The sequence below is a fragment of the Oncorhynchus mykiss genome, chromosome 31, assembly GCF_013265735.2.
Source record: "Oncorhynchus mykiss isolate Arlee chromosome 31, USDA_OmykA_1.1, whole genome shotgun sequence".
Taxonomy (NCBI): domain Eukaryota; kingdom Metazoa; phylum Chordata; class Actinopteri; order Salmoniformes; family Salmonidae; genus Oncorhynchus; species Oncorhynchus mykiss.
In genome coordinates this window covers 7,871,466-7,892,649 of record NC_050571.1, presented here as the reverse complement: position 1 = coordinate 7,892,649, position 21,184 = coordinate 7,871,466, and the positions used below count along the sequence as shown (strand labels likewise).

At 46.0% G+C, this 21,184-nt stretch overlaps 1 protein-coding gene and 1 long non-coding RNA gene across 8 annotated transcripts; one reads left to right on the top strand and one right to left on the bottom strand.

Annotated features, from left to right (window-relative positions):
* Positions 1-471: 471 nt before the first annotated feature.
* On the top strand, positions 472-20,756 carry LOC110504484 (mothers against decapentaplegic homolog 5). Of its 7 annotated transcripts, none has more exons than XM_036970510.1 (10): positions 472-583; positions 7,657-7,737; positions 8,142-8,339; positions 10,691-10,906; positions 11,609-11,887; positions 12,834-12,962; positions 15,293-15,394; positions 18,590-18,811; positions 19,167-19,423; positions 19,725-20,756. In XM_036970510.1, the coding sequence occupies exons 3-10, from the start codon at positions 8,153-8,155 to the stop codon at positions 19,866-19,868; spliced, it is 1,536 nt and encodes a 511-aa protein (XP_036826405.1). In that variant the 5' UTR covers positions 472-583; positions 7,657-7,737; positions 8,142-8,152; the 3' UTR covers positions 19,869-20,756. The 7 variants fall into 7 exon arrangements, with proteins under 7 accessions (XP_036826405.1, XP_036826404.1, XP_036826403.1 ...); XM_036970509.1 differs by having other exon boundaries at positions 7,657-7,973; XM_036970508.1 differs by lacking the exon at positions 472-583 and adding an exon at positions 3,514-3,664.
* Positions 12,022-12,665, bottom strand: LOC118946080. Its single transcript, XR_005041261.1, has 2 exons — positions 12,319-12,665; positions 12,022-12,276 (listed from the first exon to the last, which is right to left on the bottom strand). It is a non-coding gene; the product is annotated as an uncharacterized LOC118946080 (long non-coding RNA).
* Positions 20,757-21,184: the final 428 nt, after the last annotated feature.

Here is a 21,184-nt window from a genome sequence, read left to right as displayed (position 1 = left end):
GGGTACTAGGAACCCTGGTGTGTACATGGCCTATCCACAGGGGGTACTTGATGAGACTCATGAGACCATAGGCCTACTGGTAAAATGCACACGAGGGGGTACTCCGGGGTTACTCCGAGTAGAGAAAAATGGTTGGGAACCACTAGTGTAGACTTAAATTGAACTGATTACTTACAGGTCCTTTTCCAACAAAGGAATAAATACACAGTGAATAACGAGTAAAAATGAACACCAGTAACGAGGAAAATGTGCACAGGTAAGAGGTAATTGAGGTAGCTACCATATGTATCAGTGGAGGCTGACTGGAGGAGCTATTGGAGGATGGGCTCATTGTAATGGCTGGAGTGGAATCAACGGAACACTTTCCATGTGTATAATGTGTTTGACTCCGTTCAGTTTATTCCATTCCAGACATTACAATGAGCCCGTCCTCTTATAGCTCCTCCCACCAGCCATCACTGGTGTGTACATGGACAGAAAAGAGCAGAGGCTCTGAGCTGTCCGATCAGGTCCATTGTCTACTACTACTACTACTACTACTACTACTAGAGAACAGGATAGTTAATAGACAGCAGTGGTGCCAGTGAGTATGGTGTCAGTGTGTCTGTGTCGCCGTGTGTGTAGAGTCCGTGCAAGAGAGGTCAATGCAGGTAGTCCAGGTAGCCATTTGATTAGCTATTTAGGAGTCTTGTTTAGCAGACTTATGGCTTGGCGGTAGAAGCTGTTCAGGGCCCTCTTGGTTCCAGACTTGGTGTACTGGTACCGCTTGCTGTGCGGTAGCAGAGGGAACAGCTTATGGTTTGGGTGGCTGGAGACTTTGACCTTTTTTTTGTTGTCCTTCCTCTGACACCGCCTGGTATAGAGGTCCTGGATGGCAGGGAGTTCGGCCCAAGTGATGTACTGGGCCGTACTCACAAACCTCTGAGGGTGTCTTGCAGTTGCCTGTATCAAGCGGTGATTCAACCAGCCAAGATGCTCTTAATGGTCCAGCTGTGGAACCTTTTTGAGGATATGAGGGCCCATGTCAAATCTTTTCAGCCTGCTGAGGGGGAAGAGGTGCTGTCGTGCCCTGTTCGCAACTTTGTGGCTGGGTGTGTGTGGACCATGTTAATTCCTTAGTGATGTGGACACTGAGGATCTTGAAGCTTTGGACCTGCTCCACCACAGTTCTATTGATGTGAATGGGGGGGTGGGGTGGGTGCTCACTCCTCTGTTTCCTTTGTTTTGTCGAGGGAGAGGTTGTTTTCCTGGCACCACAAGCTCAGGTTTCTGACCTCCTCCCTATAGGCTGCCTCATCGTTGTCGGTAATCAGTCCTACCGCTGTCGTGTCATCAGTAAACTTGACGATGGTGTTTTGAGTCGTTCGCGGCCACACAGTCGGGGGTGAACAGGGAGTACAGGAGACTAAGCACACACCCCTGAGGGGCCCCCATGTTGATGGTCAGCGTGGTGTATAAGTTGTTGCCTACCCTCACCGCCTAGGGGTGGCCTGTCAGGAAGTCCAGGATCCAGTTGCAGAGGGAGGTGTTCAGTCCCAGGGTCCTGAGCTTGGTGATGTGCTTGGCGGGGACTATGGTGTTAACTTTGTCCAGGTGGGTGAAGGCAGTGTGGGAGTGCAATAGAGATTGCGTCATCTGTGGATCTGTTGGGGCGGAATGCAAATTAGAATGGGTCCAGGGTGACTGGGATGGTGGTGTTGCTGTGAGCCATGACCAGCCTTTCAATGCATTTCTTGGATATAGATGTGAGCGCTACGGGGCGATAACCAGCCTAAATGACTGTTGGTGTTCTTGGGCACGGGGACTATGGCGGTCTGCTTAAAACAAGCTGGTATTACATACCGGGTCAGGGATAGGTTGTAAATGTTAGTGAAGATACTTGCCATCATCCCAGGTCAGCGCATGCTCTGAGTACTGTGCCTTGCTATTCCATCTGGCCTTGTGAATGTTAACCTGTTTTTAAAGGTCTTACTCACATCGGCTACCGAAAGCAAGATCACACAGTCGTCCAGAACAGCTGCTTTGCCGCAAAGCAAAGAAGGCATTTAGTTTGTCTGGTAGGCTAGCGTCGCTGGAAAGCTTGTGTCTGGGTTTCCCATTTGTAATCTGTGATAGTTTTCAAGCCCTGCCACATCTGTGGAGTGTCAGAGCTGGTGTCGTAGGATTCGATCTTAGTCTTGTATTGACACACTTGCTTGTTTTGTTAGCTCGTCAGCAGTCATATCTGGGTTTCTTATAGATGTCTGGATTAATATCCCGCTCCTTGAAAGTGGCAGCTTTAGCTCATTGCGGATGTTGCCTGTAAATCCATGGCTTCTGACTGGGGTACATAGTCACTGCACCTGTACATAGCCCATCTGTACATAGCCCATCTGTAAATGGCCCATCCAACTACCTCATCCCCATACTGGTATTTTATTCATTTTGCTCCTTTGCGCCCCAGTATCTCTACTTGCACATCTATCACTCCAGTGTTTTAATTGCTATATGGAGTTATTCTGCCACTATGGCCTATTTATTGCCTTTACCTCCCTTATCCTACCTCACTTTCACACACTGTATATAGACTTTTTCTATTGTGTTATTGACTGTACGTTTTTTTTATTCCATGTGTAACTCTGTGTTGTTGTCTTTGTCGCACTGCTTTGCTTTATCTTGGCCAGGTCGCAGTTGTAAATGAGAACTTGTTCTCAACTGGCCTACCTGGTTAAATAAAGGTGAAATAAATAAATTAACTGTGGGGGTGACATCGTCGATGCACTTTTTAATGAAAGTGTGGTAAACTCCTCCTCGCTGTTATCAGATGAATCCCAGAACATATTCCAGTCTGCTAGCGAAACAGTCCTATGGCTTAGCGTCTGCTTCATCAGACCACGATGTACGATTATGATGATTTTTATTTACGACATATTTCTTTACAAACCGCTCATGGGCAATTCCATAGAAACAGTGTGATTCTGAGACTCCGATTTTTCACTTTAAAATGTCAAACAAAGAGAAATGATTGCAAAGTTAACCGAACCATACAACTCTATGAACAATGACTGCTTTTAATAATTTCCACAGAAAATTATACAAAAACACATTTTATTTGTAATTTAAAATAGTTTATATTTGTTTTTTATTTTATGCACTTTGAGATTGTCCTGTATAATGAAAAGCGCGTTACAAATGTAGTAAATTATTATTTACTTGGAGAACAGTGCGGATACGAAGTTAGGGAACAGAATTATGGCACAAACTCATATTCTGTTACCAAACTTTGCATCTGCACTGTTCTTCAAATAAATGTTTTAGTAAAATGTTCTACGGAAATTGTATAAAGTAGTCCTTGTGCATAGAGTTGTATGGTTGCAATTATTGTTTTTTGTTCGACATACATTTTTACGTGAGACATCTGAGTCTCAGCATCACTCTTTTTAAAATATTTTTTTTAAACGTGGAATAGCTCTCATTTGAAGAAGACTGTGACAAAGTGTAAAAAAAGAAGAGAGTAAAAATCGGTCATTTCGCGGAGGGATATGCGCTCCGCCTCCCAGGCGTGACGCCTGGACGGAGGAGTCGGGAAACAAGTCGGAAATTAAAAAACACAACTCCATGTCGGACTGCTTTAAATAGAGAGAAATTAATAAGGAAGCGACCAGCCTGACTCAATTATTCAAAGGTATGCCACGGAAAAACTATAGTTTTATCTACTAGATAAGCATGTTTCCAATAGGAAATGACCAAGTTTTTAATCAGTGAAGTTAGGCTTGGGTAGTTTTTCAGGAGGGGGGGGTTGTTGTAGCTAGCCAGTTAGCTAGAGAAGGGATTGCAAAAGTTATCTGGAGAGGGGAAGAGGTAGCTAGCTAGACTTCGAGTGGGATAAAATAGGACGTGTTAACATCAGCCATGTAAAACCACACGAATAACTTTTTGATTGTAAACATAAATTCGGTTCAACAACGATAACCCAACAGGCTAGTTAATGAACATGTAGCTTGTTGAGCAAGCTAACGCTACTTGGCTAAGCGTAGCTGAACAAAACGTAGTTAGCTAAGTTCACGTTAGCGAAATTGGATGAGTTTTTATTTTATATCTTTTCCACTCTTCATAGCCATAACTAATCACAGCTACATACATAATTTATAGATATCTCACACAAAATACATAGCTAGCTAACTATGTGTATAAACATCAAGTGGAATTTTAGGTGCCTATGCTTTCGAGTTAAGTTGGGATAGGCATGTCATGTTGTGTACCTTGGAAGTTAAATTTGTCACGTTGTTCAGTGTAACTAGTTACGTTTACAACGTTGTTTTATATGGGCATCGGGACATGGCTTTTGTGCTGGTTTCAAGCTTCAGTTGTGATTATGGGTCAAGTAAGTTCGTTTTTGATTTATCATCCTGCAGTGAAGATGTCAGTGCGGGTTTCTGGTGTCAAATGATCATCCATTTGGCAATTAGGCAATAATCCTCTTTGAGTATCACCTTGGCTGGGGAGACATCTCATGTTTAGTTACCTGAATCATCCTTTGTCTTCTCCATTTTTCACTTTTACCCTGTAGCCAGAGCATGCCATGTCAGAATTGTCTCAACATTGTTTGTTGCTTCCTGACCCTGCTTTACAGGACAGCCAGGCAGGAAAATACTGAGGTGTGATGTGATCAGTTGCTGGACTCTGGAGATCTGTGCACGTTTCCTGTCATTAAAGTTATTGTATCGCTGTCATCGGTCACATGGCATTACATCCTCACAGAAACCAGCATATTATTTGGTCAGGCTGTGTCTAGAGAGCTTGCTTGTCCATATCTTCATGGATGAAACAGGCCTACGTGCATCTTTAGAGTCAGTAAATGGCCTACCTAGTCTCTTCTACATTTCTGTTTTCCTTGAATGCCCTGTCATCTCACTTAATCGTGACACATGCAAAGCTAATAATTTTTTCCTGTGGTGACTGAAGTGTAGGGTATATTGTATTGCCTATAGAGCTCAATTTGTGCTTTTTCCCTATTGTACCAATGAAGGGGTAAACTGCCTGGTGCTGTTGAACAGCTGTGTGCCGTAAGGGAGGGATATGATGGGAAAGGATGGGAGAGGAAGCAGCTTTCAGTGACCTCACATCCTCTGCTAGGGCTGTTTTCAACAGCTGTGCGGCCATGCCTGTGTTTGTCGTCTTTCGGTCTCTGTCCACCCAGATATGTCTGCCTGTCTATCGGCCGGTTTTCCCCTGCCGGTCCACCCAGAAGTCTGTCTACCGGTTTTCCTGTCTGTCTACCCAGAGATCTGTCTGTCCGTCAGGCTGTCTATCCCATCCATACATCGCCCAGATTGGGGCTTTGTGGGGCTGTTGCTTAGATAACTATCTCAAGCATACCAAACTCTTTGGTCTTTTAAAAACCTGCTGTATGTGAAATATTGTGTGCTATAGCGTGGTAGATAAATACATGTGACTCTAGATCAGGGTTTTCCAAACATTTTCACTCAAGGGCCCCCTCCCCTCCTCCTGCGTGCTCCAAGTCTATTTCTATGGCAACAAGCACTGTTCATGACACAAACAGTTCACACCCCTCTTGTTGGTTGGGAGAATTTAGCAGGTTTAAAGCTTATTTCCTGCTATTCTACAAATTTAGTCAAGGGGCACAAAGAAAATGTTGCCGTTTTTAAAGCACATTTTCTTGCAATTCTATACAATTCGGTGTATTCATGTGATATTTGAGTGTTGTAATTTTTTTGTCAATCTATGGGCATTTGACAGTTTTATAAAGCTGTGCAATGACAAAAGGAACAGATTTTTTTAAACCTTTTTATTTAACTAGGCAAGTTAAGAACAAATTCTTATTTACAATGACGGCCTAGGAACGGTGGGTTAACTGCCTGTTCAGGGGCAGAACGACAGATTTATACCTTGTCAGCTCGGGGATTTGAACTTGCAACCTTCCGGTTGCTAGTCCAACGCTCTAACCCATGATGATGTTTTGAAATGGCACCTTGTGCATTTTACTATTACGACTTTCAAGAGTAAGTTTCAAGCCAGACTGAGTTCCTTTAAAAAAATAAAATAAGGTGACTCGCCCCACAGTTTGGGAACCACTGCTCAAGATGACATGCTTTTATTTATTTTGTTTAACCAGGTAGGCCAGTTGAGAAAGACTTCTCATTTACTACTGCGACCTGGCCAAGATTAAGCAAAGCAGTGAGACACCAACAAGAGTTACACATGGAATAAACAAACATCCAGTCAATAACACAATAGAAAAGTCTAAAAACAGTGTGTGGAAATGAGGTTAGGCAATAAATAGGCCGTAGTGGCGAATTAATTACAGTTTAGCTATTAAACACGGGAGTTATAGATGTGCAGAAGATGAATGTGCAAGTAGAGATACTGGGGTGCAAAGGAGCAAAAGTTATTATTTTTTTTTTTACACTATGTGGATGAGGTAGTTGGATGGGCCATGTGCAGTGATCTGTGAGCTGCTCTGACAGCTGATGCTTAAAGTTAGAGGGAGATATAAGGCTTCAGTGATTTTTTTACAATTGGTTCCAGTCATTGGCAGCAGAGAACTGGAAGGAAAGGCGGCCAAAGAAAGGAATCGTTTTTGGGGGTGACCAGTGAAATGTACCTGCTGGAGCGCGTGCTGCTATGGTGAGCTGAGATAAAGCGGGGCTTTACCCAGCAGAGACTTATAGATGACCTGGAGCCAGTGCGTTCGGTCCCGAATATGACGCGAGGGCCAGCCAACGAGGGCATACAGGTCACAGTGGTGGGTAGTATATGGGGCTTTGGTGACAAAATGGATGGCACTGTGATAGACTGCATCCAATTTGCTGAGTAGAGTGTTGGCGATGTCATTTACAAAATAGCCTCAAGTCAAGGATCGGTAGGATAGTCAGTTTAACAAGGGTATGTTTGGCAGCATGAGTGAAGGAGGCTTTATTGCGAAATAGGAAGCCGACTCTAGATTTAATTTTGGATTGGAGATGCTGAATGTGAGTCGAATGAGAGTTTACAGTTTAACCAGACACCTAGGTATTTGTCCACGTATTCTAAGTCAGAATAGTGATGCTAGTCGGGTGGGCGGGTGCGGGAAGCAATTGGTTGAAGAGCATACACTTAGTTTTGCTTGCATTTAAGAGCAGTTGGAGGCCACGGAAGGAGTGTTGTATGGCATTGGAGCTTGTTTGGAGGTTAGATAGCACAGTGTCCAAGGAAGGGCCAGAAGTATACAGAATGGTGTCGTCAGCGTAGAGGTGGATCAGAGACTCACCAGCAGCAAGAGCGACATCATTGATGAGAGTCGGCCTGAGAATTGAACCCTGTGGCACCCCCATAGACAGCCAGAGGCCCGGACAACAGGCCCTCCGATTTGACACACTGAACTCTATCAGAGAAGTAGTAGTTGGTGAACCAGGCGAGGCAATCATTTTGAGAAACCAAGGCTGAGTCTGCCGATAAGAATGCGGTGATTGACAGAGTCGAAAGCCTTGGCCAGGTCGATGTTTCCGACAATAGGTCTGTTTTCCTAAAGAAGTTAAACACTTTGTTTTGTTTCCTTGCCGTGATACTAAGGTGTATGGTAATGCTGTTATCGTCCCAGTCCTAGATGTCACCTAACCTGAGGATTCTGTTTTGCAATATATTTCTAACAGCTGCTAATCTTTTTTCCCTACCCAGGTTCTACACTAGACCTTAACCGAGGCGCTGGTCACCACATATGGACTAAACCAGAGAGAGAGGGAGAAGAGGAGAGAATAGGTCCTTTCCCCCCCCCCCCTATTTTATATCTGCCTATTGACTAGCTACGTTTGTAAATCCTCTGGGCTGTTGTGTCCCAGAGAGAGGGGATCTCAGCTGGACTTGTTCCCCAAACTGCACTCCCCTCAGTGGGGTTGGTTGTGACCCAGTGCCAGGGTACATCCCACCTCACGGCAGGCTTTCCTTTCCTGAGCAGCTGTGTCCTGCCTGCGTCCTGCCTCTATTTCCTGTCCTTGGTGTGCAAGGCTAAGCCTCCTCTCTCCACCCCCCCCACCCATCCACCCCCCCCCCCCAACCACCACCACACACACACACAAACATTCTCCCTCCCTGTTGACTGTGATCCCAAGAAGAGGACTCGTCAATCACCTAACTTTCTGGTAAATTTCTCCCTCTCACCACAGACAGCAGCACCATGACCTCTATGTCCAGCCTCTTCTCCTTCACCAGTCCAGCTGTGAAGCGTCTGCTGGGGTGGAAGCAGGGGGACGAGGAGGAGAAATGGGCTGAGAAGGCTGTTGACGCTCTGGTCAAGAAACTGAAGAAGAAGAAAGGAGCTATGGAGGACCTGGAGAAAGCCCTCAGCAGCCCAGGACAGCCCAGTGAGTGACCCTGTCTGTAGTCATCAAATGTATTTATATAGCCCTTTGTACATCAGCTGATATCTCAAAGTGCTGTAACAGAAACCCAGCCTAAAAACCCCAAACCGCAAGCAATGCAGGTGTAGAAGCACGGTGGCTAGGAAAAACTCCCTAGAAAGGCCAAAACCTAGGAAGAAACCTAGAGAGGAACCAGGCTATGTGGGGTGGCCAGTCCTCTTCTGGCTGTGCCGGGTGGAGATTATAACAGAACATGGCCAAGATGTTCAAATGTTCATAAATGACCAGCATGGTCCAATAATAATAAGGCAGAACAGTTGAAACTGGAGCAACAGCACGGCCAGGTGGACTGGGGACAGCAAGGAGTCATCATGTCAGGTAGTCCTGAGGCATGGTCCTAGGGCTCAGGTCCTCCAAGAGAGAGAAAGAGAGAATTAGAGAGAGCACACTTAAATTCACACAGGACACCGAATAGGACAGGAGAAGTACTCCAGATATAACAAACTGACCCTAGCCCCCCGACACACAAACTACTGCAGCATAAATACTGGAGGCTGAGACAGGAGGGGTCAGGAGACACTGTGGCCCCATCTGAGGACACCCTCGGACAGGGCCAAACAGGAAGGATATAACCCCACCCACTTTGCCAAAGCACAGCCCCCACACCACTAGAGGGATATCTTCAACCACCAACTTACCATCCTGAGACAAGGCTGAGTATAGCCCACAAAGATCTCCGCCACGGCACAACCCAAGGGATGGGCGCCAACCCAGATAGGAAGATCACATCAGTGACTCAACCCACTCAAGTGACGCACCCCTCCCAGGGACGCTATGAAAGGGCCCCAGTAAGCCAGTGACTCAGCCCCTGTAATAGGGTTAGAGGCAGAGAATCCCAGTGGAGAGAGGGGAACCAGCCAGGCAGAGACAGCAAGGGCGGTTCATTGTTCCAGAGCCTTTCCGTTCACCTTCCCACTCCTGGGCCAGACCCAGCAGACCCACTGAAGAGATGAGTCTTCAGTAAAGACTTAAAGGTTGAGACCGAGTTTGCGTCTCTTACATGGGTAGTCAGACCATTCCATAAAAATGGAGCTATAGGAGAAAGCCATAGCTTTTTTTTTGTTTGCTTAGAAATTCTAGGGACAATTAGGAGGCCTGTGTCTTGTGACCGTAGCGTATGTGTAGGTATGTACGGCAGGACCAAATCGGAGAGATAGGTAGGAGCAAGCGCATGTAATGCTTTGTAGGTTTGCAGTAAAACCTTGAAATCAGCCCTTGCCTTGACAGGAAGCCAGTGTAGGGAGGCTAGCACTGGAGTAATATGATAAGAGGCCATGATTATTTTCATCATTGTGTCAAGAGATATAGTACTAAAACACTTGAGCGTCTCTCTTGATCCTAGGTCCTGGCAGAGTTGTGCAGACTCAGGACAACTGAGCTTTGAAGGAATACGCAGATTTAAAGAGGAGTCCGTAATTTGCTTTCTAATAATCATGATCTTTTCCTCAAAGAAGTTCATGAATTTATCACTGCTGAAGTGAAAGCCATCCTCTCTTGGGGAATGCTGCTTTTTAGTTAGCTTTGCGACAGTATCAAAAAGGAATTTCGGATTGTTCTTATTTTCCTCAATTAAGTTGGAAAAATAGGATCATTGAGCAGCAGTAAGGGCTCTTCGGTACTGCACGGTACTGTCTTTCCAAGCTAGTCGGAAGACTTCCAGTTTGGTGTGGCGCCATTTCCGTTCCAATTTTCTGGAAGCTTGCTTCAGAGCTCGGGTATTTTCTGTGTACCAGGGAGCTAGTTTCTTATGAGAAATGTTTTTAGGGGTGCAACTGCATCTAGGGTATTGCGCAAGGTAAAATTGAGTTCCTCATTTAGGTGGTTAACTCATTTTTGTCCTCTGACGTCCTTGGGTAGACAGAGGGAATCTGGAAGGACATCAAGGAATCTTTGTGTTGTCTGTGAATTTATAGCACGACTTTTGATGTTCCTTGGTTGGGGTCTGAGCAGATTATTTGTTGCATTTGCAAACGTCATAAAATGGTGGTCCGATAGTCCAGGATTATGAGGAAAAACATTAAGATCCACAACATTTATTCCATGGGACAAAACTAGGTCCAGAGTGTGACTGTGACAGTGAGTGGGTCCAGAGACATGTTGGACAAAACCCACTGAGTCGATGATGGCTCCCTAGTGTACTGTGTGCAGCATCATACTTGGTCCGGGCCAGGTGTGAGAGAGACACTGTCTCTTTGGATGAGAGAGTCTGCTAGATGACTTTATAGCAGCAATCCTACTTGGTCCAGATATTTTCAAACCTTTCCCTAAAACCCGTCTCTCTCCTGCCCTGCCAGGTAAGTGTGTGACCATCCCTCGGTCTCTGGACGGTCGTCTCCAGGTGTCTCACAGGAAGGGTCTCCCCCACGTTATCTACTGCAGAGTGTGGAGGTGGCCCGACCTACAGTCTCACCACGAGCTCAAGCCTCTGGAAGTGTGTGAATACCCCTTTGGCTCCAAGCAGAAGGAGGTCTGCATTAACCCCTACCACTACAAGAGAGTAGAGAGCCCAGGTACGTAACCACTAGCTTGTAGCTAGTACACACTGGCATCTAAGTCATGTTCGTTCCTACTATAGTATTGATCTGATGCATTGAAAGACCTAGCCTATACGTGATGGCTTTGTGGCTGTTGTGCACGTCCTTCTACAGGGACCGAACATGTACACAGTAAGGAGAATCTGACTTAAGTTACCAGTTAACCAATTGAAGGAGAGTACTGAATCCTTGACTACTTGTACTGTTTTTTTTTTTTTTTTTATTTCCAAGAAAAATGTCTCAAGGTGATTTTCCTCCAAAACAATATGGGGCCATTCTGGCTGCTAACCTAGAGATGGATGTGTTGTGTCTCGTCTGAGTGACATGGTATCTGCTCTTGGATTGGTTAAAACAAAGCTGTCAGTCACATGTCGTGGGAGGAGCAGAGCGCAGTTACAGGTGGTCTGATCAGTAGGATCTGCATCATATTAGCATGTAGCAACTGGTATTCATTCACAACATGTAAATCATTGCAGTGGACATGCACCACAACCCCCGATGACAACCGGTCATGTGAATATTCCTTTATTAGTGTGTAGGACCTTTTTGTTTTCACTGGTTTCAAATTAAATACTAGTGTCCCAAGGTTTTTATTTATTTAAATGTTTTGATATAAAAAGCGCTTCAAATCAATATGTATATTTATTTTAAAAAATAATAATATCTCTTCTCCACCAGTGCTGCCTCCGGTGTTGGTGCCTCGCCACAGTGAGTTCAACCCCCAACACAGCCTCTTGGTCCAGTTCAGGAACATGACTCACAACGAGCCCCACATGCCCGTGAACGCCACCTTCCCAGAGTCCTTCCAGCAGCACAGCGGGGGCAGCGGCACCTCCTTCCCAATCTCCCCCAACTCCCCCTACCCTCCCTCCCCAGCCTCCAGCGGAGGGGTGGGCACCTACCCCAACTCTCCTGCCAGCTCCGGACCCTCCAGCCCCTTCCAGCTTCCAGGTAGATGTCAGTATTCACTCCTATCCTTTATCATGCACCTATGTGTTTATTGATAGCCTATTATATTGTAAAAGCAGCTAACAGCATATATTATGTATTCACACTGGGTACACGTCACCTGGTCTCACACTGCCTTTGGCCTCTCTGATGTACTGTACACGTCACCTGGTCTCACACTGCCTTTGGCCTCTCTGATGTACTGTACAAGTCACCTGGTCTCACACTGCCTTTGGCCTCTGTACTGTACAAGTCACCTGGTCTCTCACTGCCTTTGGCCTCTCTGATGTACTGTACAAGTCACCTGGTCTCACACTGCCTTTGGCCTCTCTGATGTACTGTACACGTCACCTGGTCTCACATTGCCTTTGGCCTCTCTGATGTACTGTACAAGTCACCTGGTCTCACACTGCCTTTGGCCTCTGTACTGTACAAGTCACCTGGTCTCACACTGCCTTTGGCCTCTCTGATGTACTGTACAAGTCACCTGGTCTCTCACTGCCTTTGGCCTCTCTGATGTACTGTACAAGTCACCTGGTCTCACACTGCCTTTGGCCTCTGTACTGTACAAGTCACCTGGTCTCTCACTGCCTTTGGCCTCTGTACTGTACAAGTCACCTGGTCTCACACTGCCTTTGGCCTCTGTACTGTACATGTCACCTGGTCTCTCACTGCCTTTGGCCTCTGTACTGTACAAGTCACCTGGTCTCTCACTGCCTTTGGCCTCTGTACTGTACAAGTCACCTGGTCTCTCACTGCCTTTGGCCTCTGTACTGTACAAGTCACCTGGTCTCACACTGCCTTTGGCCTCTATGTGAAAATGTAAAAGGCAAGTAAGATTGCCATTTAAAATAACCCTTTTTCCCCTCCTTTTTTTTCTGATGAAAATGGAATTAGAAATCTGGAGAACAATTTGGTTTGATTTTTTTTTCTAACCATTTCTGATACGAACCAGGGTCTTCTGCCAGCCAGGGGGACAGTCAAAAGTGTATACCGACGGTCTGCATCAGGGTGACTGGTGAGCGTCAGTCAGTGCACCCATCTCTGGACACAGCATGGGGTCTGACCCCCAGCTCCTGTTCTGGTGAATATATCCCCAGCCAGTGACGTTTGCTGCTACACTTATCCACAACAGAGACATGGGCCGTTGTAGTCAGGCAGAATGGCAGTGTGGGGAAAAAGAGGGTGGAGCCTTGTCTTTTTTTTTATTGAATTTGAATTGAATCACTGGAGGTGCCAGTGCTTTCATTTCTCTGTGTTGAATTGCCCCCCCCCAGGTTTGAATCACTGCAGTGCTTTCATTTCTCTGTGTTGAATTGCCCCCCCTCAGGTTTGAATCACTGCAGTGCTTTCATTTCTCTGTGTTGAATTGCCCCCCCTCAGGTTTGAATCACTGCAGTGCTTTCATTTCTCTGTGTTGAATTGCCCCCCCCTCAGGTTTGAATCACTGCAGTGCTTTCATTTCTCTGTGTTGAATTGCCCCCCCCCAGGTTTGAATCACTGCAGTGCTTTCATTTCTCTGTGTTGAATTGCCCCCCCTCAGGTTTGAAACACTGCAGTGCTTTCATTTCTCTGTGTTGAATTGCCCCCCCTCAGGTTTGAATCACTGCAGTGCTTTCATTTCTCTGTGTTGAATTGCCCCCCCCAGGTTTGAATCACTGCAGTGCTTTCATTTCTCTGTGTTGAATTGCCCCCCCTCAGGTTTGAATCACTGCAGTGCTTTCATTTCTCTGTGTTGAATTGCCCCCCCTCAGGTTTGAATCACTGCAGTGCTTTCATTTCTCTGTGTTGAATTGCCCCCCCTCAGGTTTGAATCACTGCAGTGCTTTCATTTCTCTGTTGAATTGCCCCCCCCAGGTTTGAATCACTGCAGTGCTTTCATTTCTCTGTGTTGAATTGCCCCCCCTCAGGTTTGAATCACTGCAGTGCTTTCATTTCTCTGTGTTGAATTGCCCCCCCCAGGTTTGAATCACTGCAGTGCTTTCATTTCTCTGTGTTGAATTGCCCCCCCCCAGGTTTGAATCACTGCAGTGCTTTCATTTCTCTGTGTTGAATTGCCCCCCCCCCCCCCCCCCCAGGTTTGAATCACTGCAGTGCTTTCATTTCTGTGTTGAATTGCCCCCCCCAGGTTTGAATCACTGCAGTGCTTTCATTTCTCTGTGTTGAATTGCCCCCCCCCAGGTTTGAATCACTGCAGTGCTTTCATTTCTCTGTGTTGAATTGCCCCCCCCCAGGTTTGAATCACTGCAGTGCTTTCATTTCTCTGTGTTGAATTGCCCCCCCCCCCCAGGTTTGAATCACTGCAGTGCTTTCATTTCTCTGTGTTGAATTGCCCCCCCCCCCCCCCCAGGTTTGAATCACTGCAGTGCTTTCATTTCTCTGTGTTGAATTGCCCCCCCCCCCAGGTTTGAATCACTGCAGTGCTTTCATTTCTCTGTGTTGAATTGCCCCCCCCCCCAGGTTTGAATCACTGCAGTGCTTTCATTTCTCTGTGTTGACTTGCCCCCCCCCCCCCAGGTTTGAATCACTGCAGTGCTTTCATTTCTCTGTGTTGAATTGCCCCCCCCCCCCAGGTTTGAATCACTGCAGTGCTTTCATTTCTCTGTGTTGAATTGCCCCCCCCCCCCCCCCCAGGTTTGAATCACTGCAGTGCTTTCATGTCTCTGTGTTGAATTGCCCCCCCCAGGTTTGAATCACTGCAGTGCTTTCATTTCTCTGTGTTGAATTGCCCCCCCCAGGTTTGAATCACTGCAGTGCTTTCATTTCTCTGTGTTGAATTGCCCCCCCCAGGTTTGAATCACTGCAGTGCTTTCATTTCTCTGTGTTGAATTGCCCCCCCCAGGTTTGAATCACTGCAGTGCTTTCATTTCTCTGTGTTGAATTGCCCCCCCCAGGTTTGAATCACTGCAGTGCTATCACTTCTATGTGGTGTGACGGAAGGAAAAGCAGTGTTATTTTTTTCTGAAATACGGATACATCTCCAGAGAAATCTGGTCACCCTCTAAGCAAGGTGGTAACCTGTAAATGTTTGGTCTGTAGGAAGATTAGCCTTCTCATTAAAAAAAAACATTACCAATTGTCCCCACCCATGCCCCATTTTTCTCAATTTCTGTCCTCCATAAGTGGTTGTGCAATACAAAACAAATGGGACTGTCCATAGAGCCACACATTAGTGTTCCGTGTGACGGATGTGTGTGAAACCCTACACCTGTTTCCGGGTAGAGAAAGATCCTGTGGTGGTGGCTGGGTTTTCACTCCTCTTGGGAGTTGTCGGAGTGTGTGTGTGTGACTGGACGTGCATGCGTTCGACTCTTCTTGTGTATGTGTCCGTCCGCTGTAAGTGTGTGGACAGCCATTTGTCATCTGCAGCAGCTGGTCTCCTAACTATCCGTCCATTGTGGTCTTCCCTTCCAGCTGATACCCCACCTCCGGCTTACATGCCCCCTGACGAGCAGATGGGACAGGAGGGGTCCATGGAGACCAGCAGCAGCGGGCCCAGGAACATGCCTAGTGGGGGTGAGGAGTCGGAATTTACAGTTTATTTAACATGGGGGGATTTTTTTTTTTTCTGATCACAGGAATTCCTGCTTTCAGACATTATCCGTCATTCATTGGAACTGATTCATCCTAATTGTCTGCGTCGTCCTGATCACATAGCAGTCAATACAAATTGAAATCGTAACGTTATGACTAACTACAGTTCCCTGAAGGAAGGGGAAACGAGGTACGTCATACTCTTGCGACTTCTGTTGAAGGATCTACAATCACTCATGACAAGGCCAATGAAATCCACGCCTCGCTGGAAGCCCCGCCTTCCACAGGTGATAAGTGGCTCAATTTAATTATTTTAATTTAATACCGTTCTTCCCCAGAGCCCAGAAATGGGTCTCATGGCCAAACAAGTGTTGTCTCTCGTTTCCCTCCTTCAGGGAACAGTAGTTACAGTCGTAAGGTTTTGTTCTCTTTCAGTCAGTTAACTTCGCTACAACATACCTTGGAGAAATATATCATCTCTCCCCAAGCCCAACAGATACTAAATGAAACGGCCCATGACGAACCATCCATACCCGACCCAACCAGATGTGGCAGTCTGGGTATTGAGCACACAGTGCTCCTTAGTGACCTTTCCCAGTTGTAAGCACACTGGGCTACACTGAGGGCAGTGATATTCAGGCGATAACCTTGAGGACGTGTGTGGTGATGCCCAACTCGTCTCCTATAGTCAACTCTTTAAACAACTACCCGAGACGCTGCCAGACTCCTGGTGGAGTGGGCACACACACCGCTAGGTGACCTTTAACCTTTTGCTGTATGACAGGGAAATGGCCTCCACAATCCAGGTGGAGAAACGCTGCTTAAGGAGCGCCCTGCTGCCAGCTGGATTAGCATAACAGACCCATAGCTGGTCACAACAGTATATCTTCGGTCCGTTCAATGTACGTGCACCGGACACAGGGCATGCAACCTCCGTTGCTCTTCAGAAGGAGGCCATGGAAAAAGAAAATGGCTCAAAGCTAAGGACCTGTAGGACATAGCCGTGACTTTTGTGGCGAAGGCTGCATTTGGACACCTTAGTCTCCCGGGGCGAACTGAGTACAGGAAGGGTGTACGGATAGCATGTAGAGGTCCCCAACTCGTTTATCTGTGGCACGCTGGCTGTTATGCACGCTGGCTGTTATGCACGCTGGCTGTTATGCACGCTGGCTGTTATGCACGCTGGCTGTTATGCACGCTGGCTGTTATGCACGCTGGCTGTTATGCACGCTGGCTGTTATGCACGCTGGCTGTTATGCACGCTGGCTGATGTTAGCCATGATAAGGATTCTAAGCTAGGTTAGCTATCTTATTTGACTGCAGCACGGTCCGTTTAGAATAACCAAGTGATTAAAAAATATATATAAATATATATACTTATTTATTTTTTTACCGTATACTAAACAAGTGGGCTAACCTAGCAATTTCACCATTAGGAAGCCGGAATAGCTAGCAGTAACTAGCTCGCCTCAGCAAGTTGGCTAAACTGGCTAGCACGCTATGCAACGCTTGTTAGCTAGCTTGGTGTCTACGTAGGACCGGGTCAGAGGATGGACCCGGACCCTTCTGGGAGGAGTCAAGCGGTGCTTAACCAAGGCAGGTGGTGGGGGGATACTCACAGAACCTGGTTGCCCTCTCTCTTTGAGTAGCCTCTCATAATCGATGACGGATCTCACAAGAGCTGCGACCAGACCAACAACCCAAACCATCCCTCAACTTAGACTCAACTGAGGTACGGGCACCCAGGAGAGGAAGTGACTATCGGGAACACCAAGCCCCCTAAAGAATGCTACACGATTGTCAAGAGAACTTGCACCGCGGACTAGTAAGGGAACAGTGCCAGCTGTGCCCTAGTCCCCCGCAACGAACTGATTGGAGCGAGGTTAGCCTGAGCATGCGCCGAGACGTACAGTGCCTTCAGAAAGTATTCAGACCACATTTAACATTAGAGCCTTATTCTAACATGTATTCAATCTACACACTAGCCCATAATGACAAAGCAAAAACTGTTTTTTGTTGTGCTAATTTATACAAATAAACTGAGATCACAGTTATTGACCCTTTACTATGTACCATCTTTGCCATAATCATAAATGAAAGGGAACTCAAATATGGCGGCAGCTGGTGAACTTGACAGGGTAGCCTAGTGGTTAGAGTGTTGGACTAGTAACCGGAAGGTTGCAAGTTCAAACCCCCGAGCTGACAAGGTACAAATCTGTCATTCTGCCCCTGAACAAGGCAGTTAACCCACTGTTCCTAGGCCATCATTGAAAATAAGAATTTGTTCTTAATTGACTTGCCTAGTTAAATAAAGGTAAAATAAAACAATTAAAGACCAGTCATACCAGGAGAGGGCATAAGAACAGTGCACATAAGCCTTGAATTCCTTCCCTTTTTAGAATGAGAATATAATATTTTGAATAACTTAATATAAATACTCTACATGCAGGTGAAAATTGTTCCTGCTACATTAGGCTTTGTCATTTCGGTCGCATTAGCCGTCTTACTTATTGCTATAGCCAGGCCAAGCAATTCTAAAGATAACTAATTGTTTGGTTTTCATGTTTCCTAATCACAAACCTCCAGAGGGTGAGCACTCTCTACCGTAGATGTGGAGTATGAGAAACCTGGCCACTGGTGCCGTACTGTGTTGAACGACCTCTCCACCTTGTCCCTGTAGATGTGGAGTATGAGAAACCTGGCCACTGGTGCCGTACTGTGTTGAACGACCTCTCCACCTTGTCCCTGTAGATGTGGAGTATGAGAAACCTGGCCACTGGTGCCGTACTGTGTTGAACGACCTCTCCACCTTGTCCCTGTAGATGTGGAGTATGAGAAACCTAGCCACTGGTGCCGTACTGTGTTGAACGACCTCTCCACCTTCTCCCTGTAGATGTGGAGTATGAGAAACCTGGCCACTGGTGCCGTACTGTGTTGAACGACCTCTCCACCTTGTCCCTGTAGATGTGGAGTATGAGAAACCTGGCCACTGGTGCCGTACTGTGTTGAACGACCTCTCCACCTTGTCCCTGTAGATGTGGAGTATGAGAAACCTGGCCACTGGTGCCGTACTGTGTTGAACGACCTCTCCACCTTGTCCCTGTAGATGTGGAGTATGAGAAACCTAGCCACTGGTGCCGTACTGTGTTGAACGACCTCTCCACCTTCTCCCTGTAGATGTGCAGCCAGTGGAGTACGAGGAACCGAGCCACTGGTGCAGTATTGTGTACTATGAGTTGAACAACAGAGTGGGTGAGGCCTACCATGCTTCTTCTACCAGCGTCCTGGTGGACGGCTTCACCGACCCCTCCAACAACAAGAACCGCTTCTGCCTGGGGTTGCTCTCCAACGTCAACCGGAACTCAACCATAGAGAACACACGCCGCCACATCGGCAAAGGTGAGCAGGGCAACACATTGAGATGAAAAGATTTGTTTAAAGTGGATATGAGGTTCAGAGAAAGTGTGGGGAAGGAATGGTGAAAAACATGCATGATATTCTGTTGAATCATGCATTTCTTCATTTATGGATGTTTTTTTAAAAATGTTTTATTACTGTTGGCGCCAGAAATTTAGCTAGGTGCCATTACTCTACTGGTGGAGCTAGAAACACCTAGCGTTTAGCTTATTTTTTTAACTTGCTCTCTCTCGGCACCCTCAGGGGTCCACCTGTACTGTTGGAGGTGTATGCAGAGTGTCTGAGTGACACCCGTATCTTTCTTCAGAGTTGTAACTCTCGTTCTTTCTCTCCTCAGGGGTCCATCTCTACTACGTAGGAGGTGAGGTGTATGCAGAGTGTCTGAGTGACACCAGTATCTTCGTTCAGAGTCGTAACTGTAACTATCATCACGGTTTCCACCCCACCACGGTGTGTAAGATCCCTAGTGGCTGCAGTCTGAAGATCTTTAACAACCAGGAATTTGCTCAGCTACTGGCCCAGTCTGTGAACCATGGCTTTGAGGCTGTCTACGAACTGACCAAGATGTGCACCATCCGAATGAGCTTTGTAAAGGTGATATACAATTACATTTTGATTTGAACGTTTCTACTAGTTTCAGTACTATGTACAATTCACTGTTTTTATCATCTTGGCCATTGATTCAAAAAAAAGTTTTTGTGGAAATGACAATTAATTTCATTGAGAGCAAATCTGCAGTGTTGAGAATAACGTTAGGGCACATTGTAGCATAACATTGTGCAATGGAAAATTAGGATTTCTTATTGGACAATTTGCTGTTTCACTCCTTTTCTGACCATTTACATCCTTTCGTGAATATGACCCAGCTTTATCTCTTTCTCCCCCCCCCCAACAGGGCTGGGGAGCTGAGTATCACCGACAAGATGTCACCAGCACCCCCTGTTGGATAGAAGTTCATCTTCACGGCCCTCTGCAATGGCTGGATAAAGTGCTGACACAAATGGGCTCTCCTCTCAACCCCATCTCTTCAGTGTCCTAATGGTTACCCCACAGACCAGACTCTCAACCCCCACATCTCGTCAGTGTACTAATGGTTAACCCCCCCCCAACAGACCAGACTCTCAACCTCCCATCTCTTCGATGTCCTAATGGTCCCCCCCCCCCACAGACCAGACTCTCAACCTCCCATCTCATCAGTGTCCTAATGGTCCCCCCCCCCACAGACCAGACTCTCAACCTCCCATCTCGTCAGTGTCCTAATGGTCCCCCTCCCCCAGACCAGACTCTCAACCTCCATCTCTTCAATGTCCTTAAGGTGGCTTGCCAGGCTGGGAGATTCTTTCACATTTTTTCCAAACTTAACTTTATAATTTTTTTTTGCAATGTTTTTAATGAGCAAAAGCAGGTCTTCAAAGGCTGAACTGTTTCCACTATCTGACAGCAGAAGGGGTTTTGAACCCAGAGCAGCAGAATTATGTTGAGAACGAGCAGAAGATAGACGGTAAATACCGACAGAAGAATATTCAGAGTAGCGGCACAAAATATTGGACAAACTACTGCTCTGAGTCATCACTACCAACCATGTGCTTCTTCTATTGAGAGTAGTAGGACTTGAAAGCATGTACCTTAAATGTTTCTGATTTTGCATTAAAAAAAAAATGTTTGGTAATGATTTTTCTTTCTGTAAGTTTCAGCTAAAAGAAAATGATGTATCACTACTCTGCCTTTACCACAGTCAAACTACTTGTGATTTTACTCTAACTTTCATTTCTTGCCATCTTAAGGTATAGATATCATTATGTTCACTGTTAGATCCAGATCTCATAACAAAATGTTAACTTTTTTTTTTTTTAATAGTTTCTATCGCTAGAAGGAAAAAAAACAACACTGATTTACTGCCTTAAATAAAGTATGTCTAACTAATAAATATGATATGGTGGATTCATTTACTCAATGCTTTGAACAGGTGACAAGCTAGGAACATCACACTTATCATCAGATAACTTTACTGATGAAGGTTTTCAATGTCAACGATGCTTGTCGATCCTCTGTACATATGTTCAAGTGACTCTGTATTAATTAACCATTTTGTGCCCTCTTTAATTTTTTTTTTTGGGGGGGGGGGGGGGGGATCCTGTGGAGGCTAGGTATGTTTCTGGCATTCTGATATATGATCAACTTCATTAGCGCAATGTGAACTTGTAATGGGCAACAATGACATTTTATTTAGCTGTTATTTTTGACTGGTTTTGTCCCTGCTTGCCTGTTAGGACAACTTCAATAGAAAAACCTGCATTGGTGTGTACCTTTTATGATGCTGAAATGTAAGGGTTGCGCCACTACAATCATTACGGT

Coding starts and splice junctions, on each gene's coding strand:
- LOC110504484 (XM_036970510.1), top strand. CDS start 8,153: ATGACCTCTATGTCCAGCCTCTTCTCCTTCACCAGTCCAGCTGTGAAG. Junction 12,963..15,292: donor GACCCCCAGCTCCTGTTCTG/GTGAATATATCC, acceptor CTTCCCTTCCAG/CTGATACCCCACCTCCGGCT. Junction 19,424..19,724: donor TCCGAATGAGCTTTGTAAAG/GTGATATACAAT, acceptor CCCCCCCAACAG/GGCTGGGGAGCTGAGTATCA.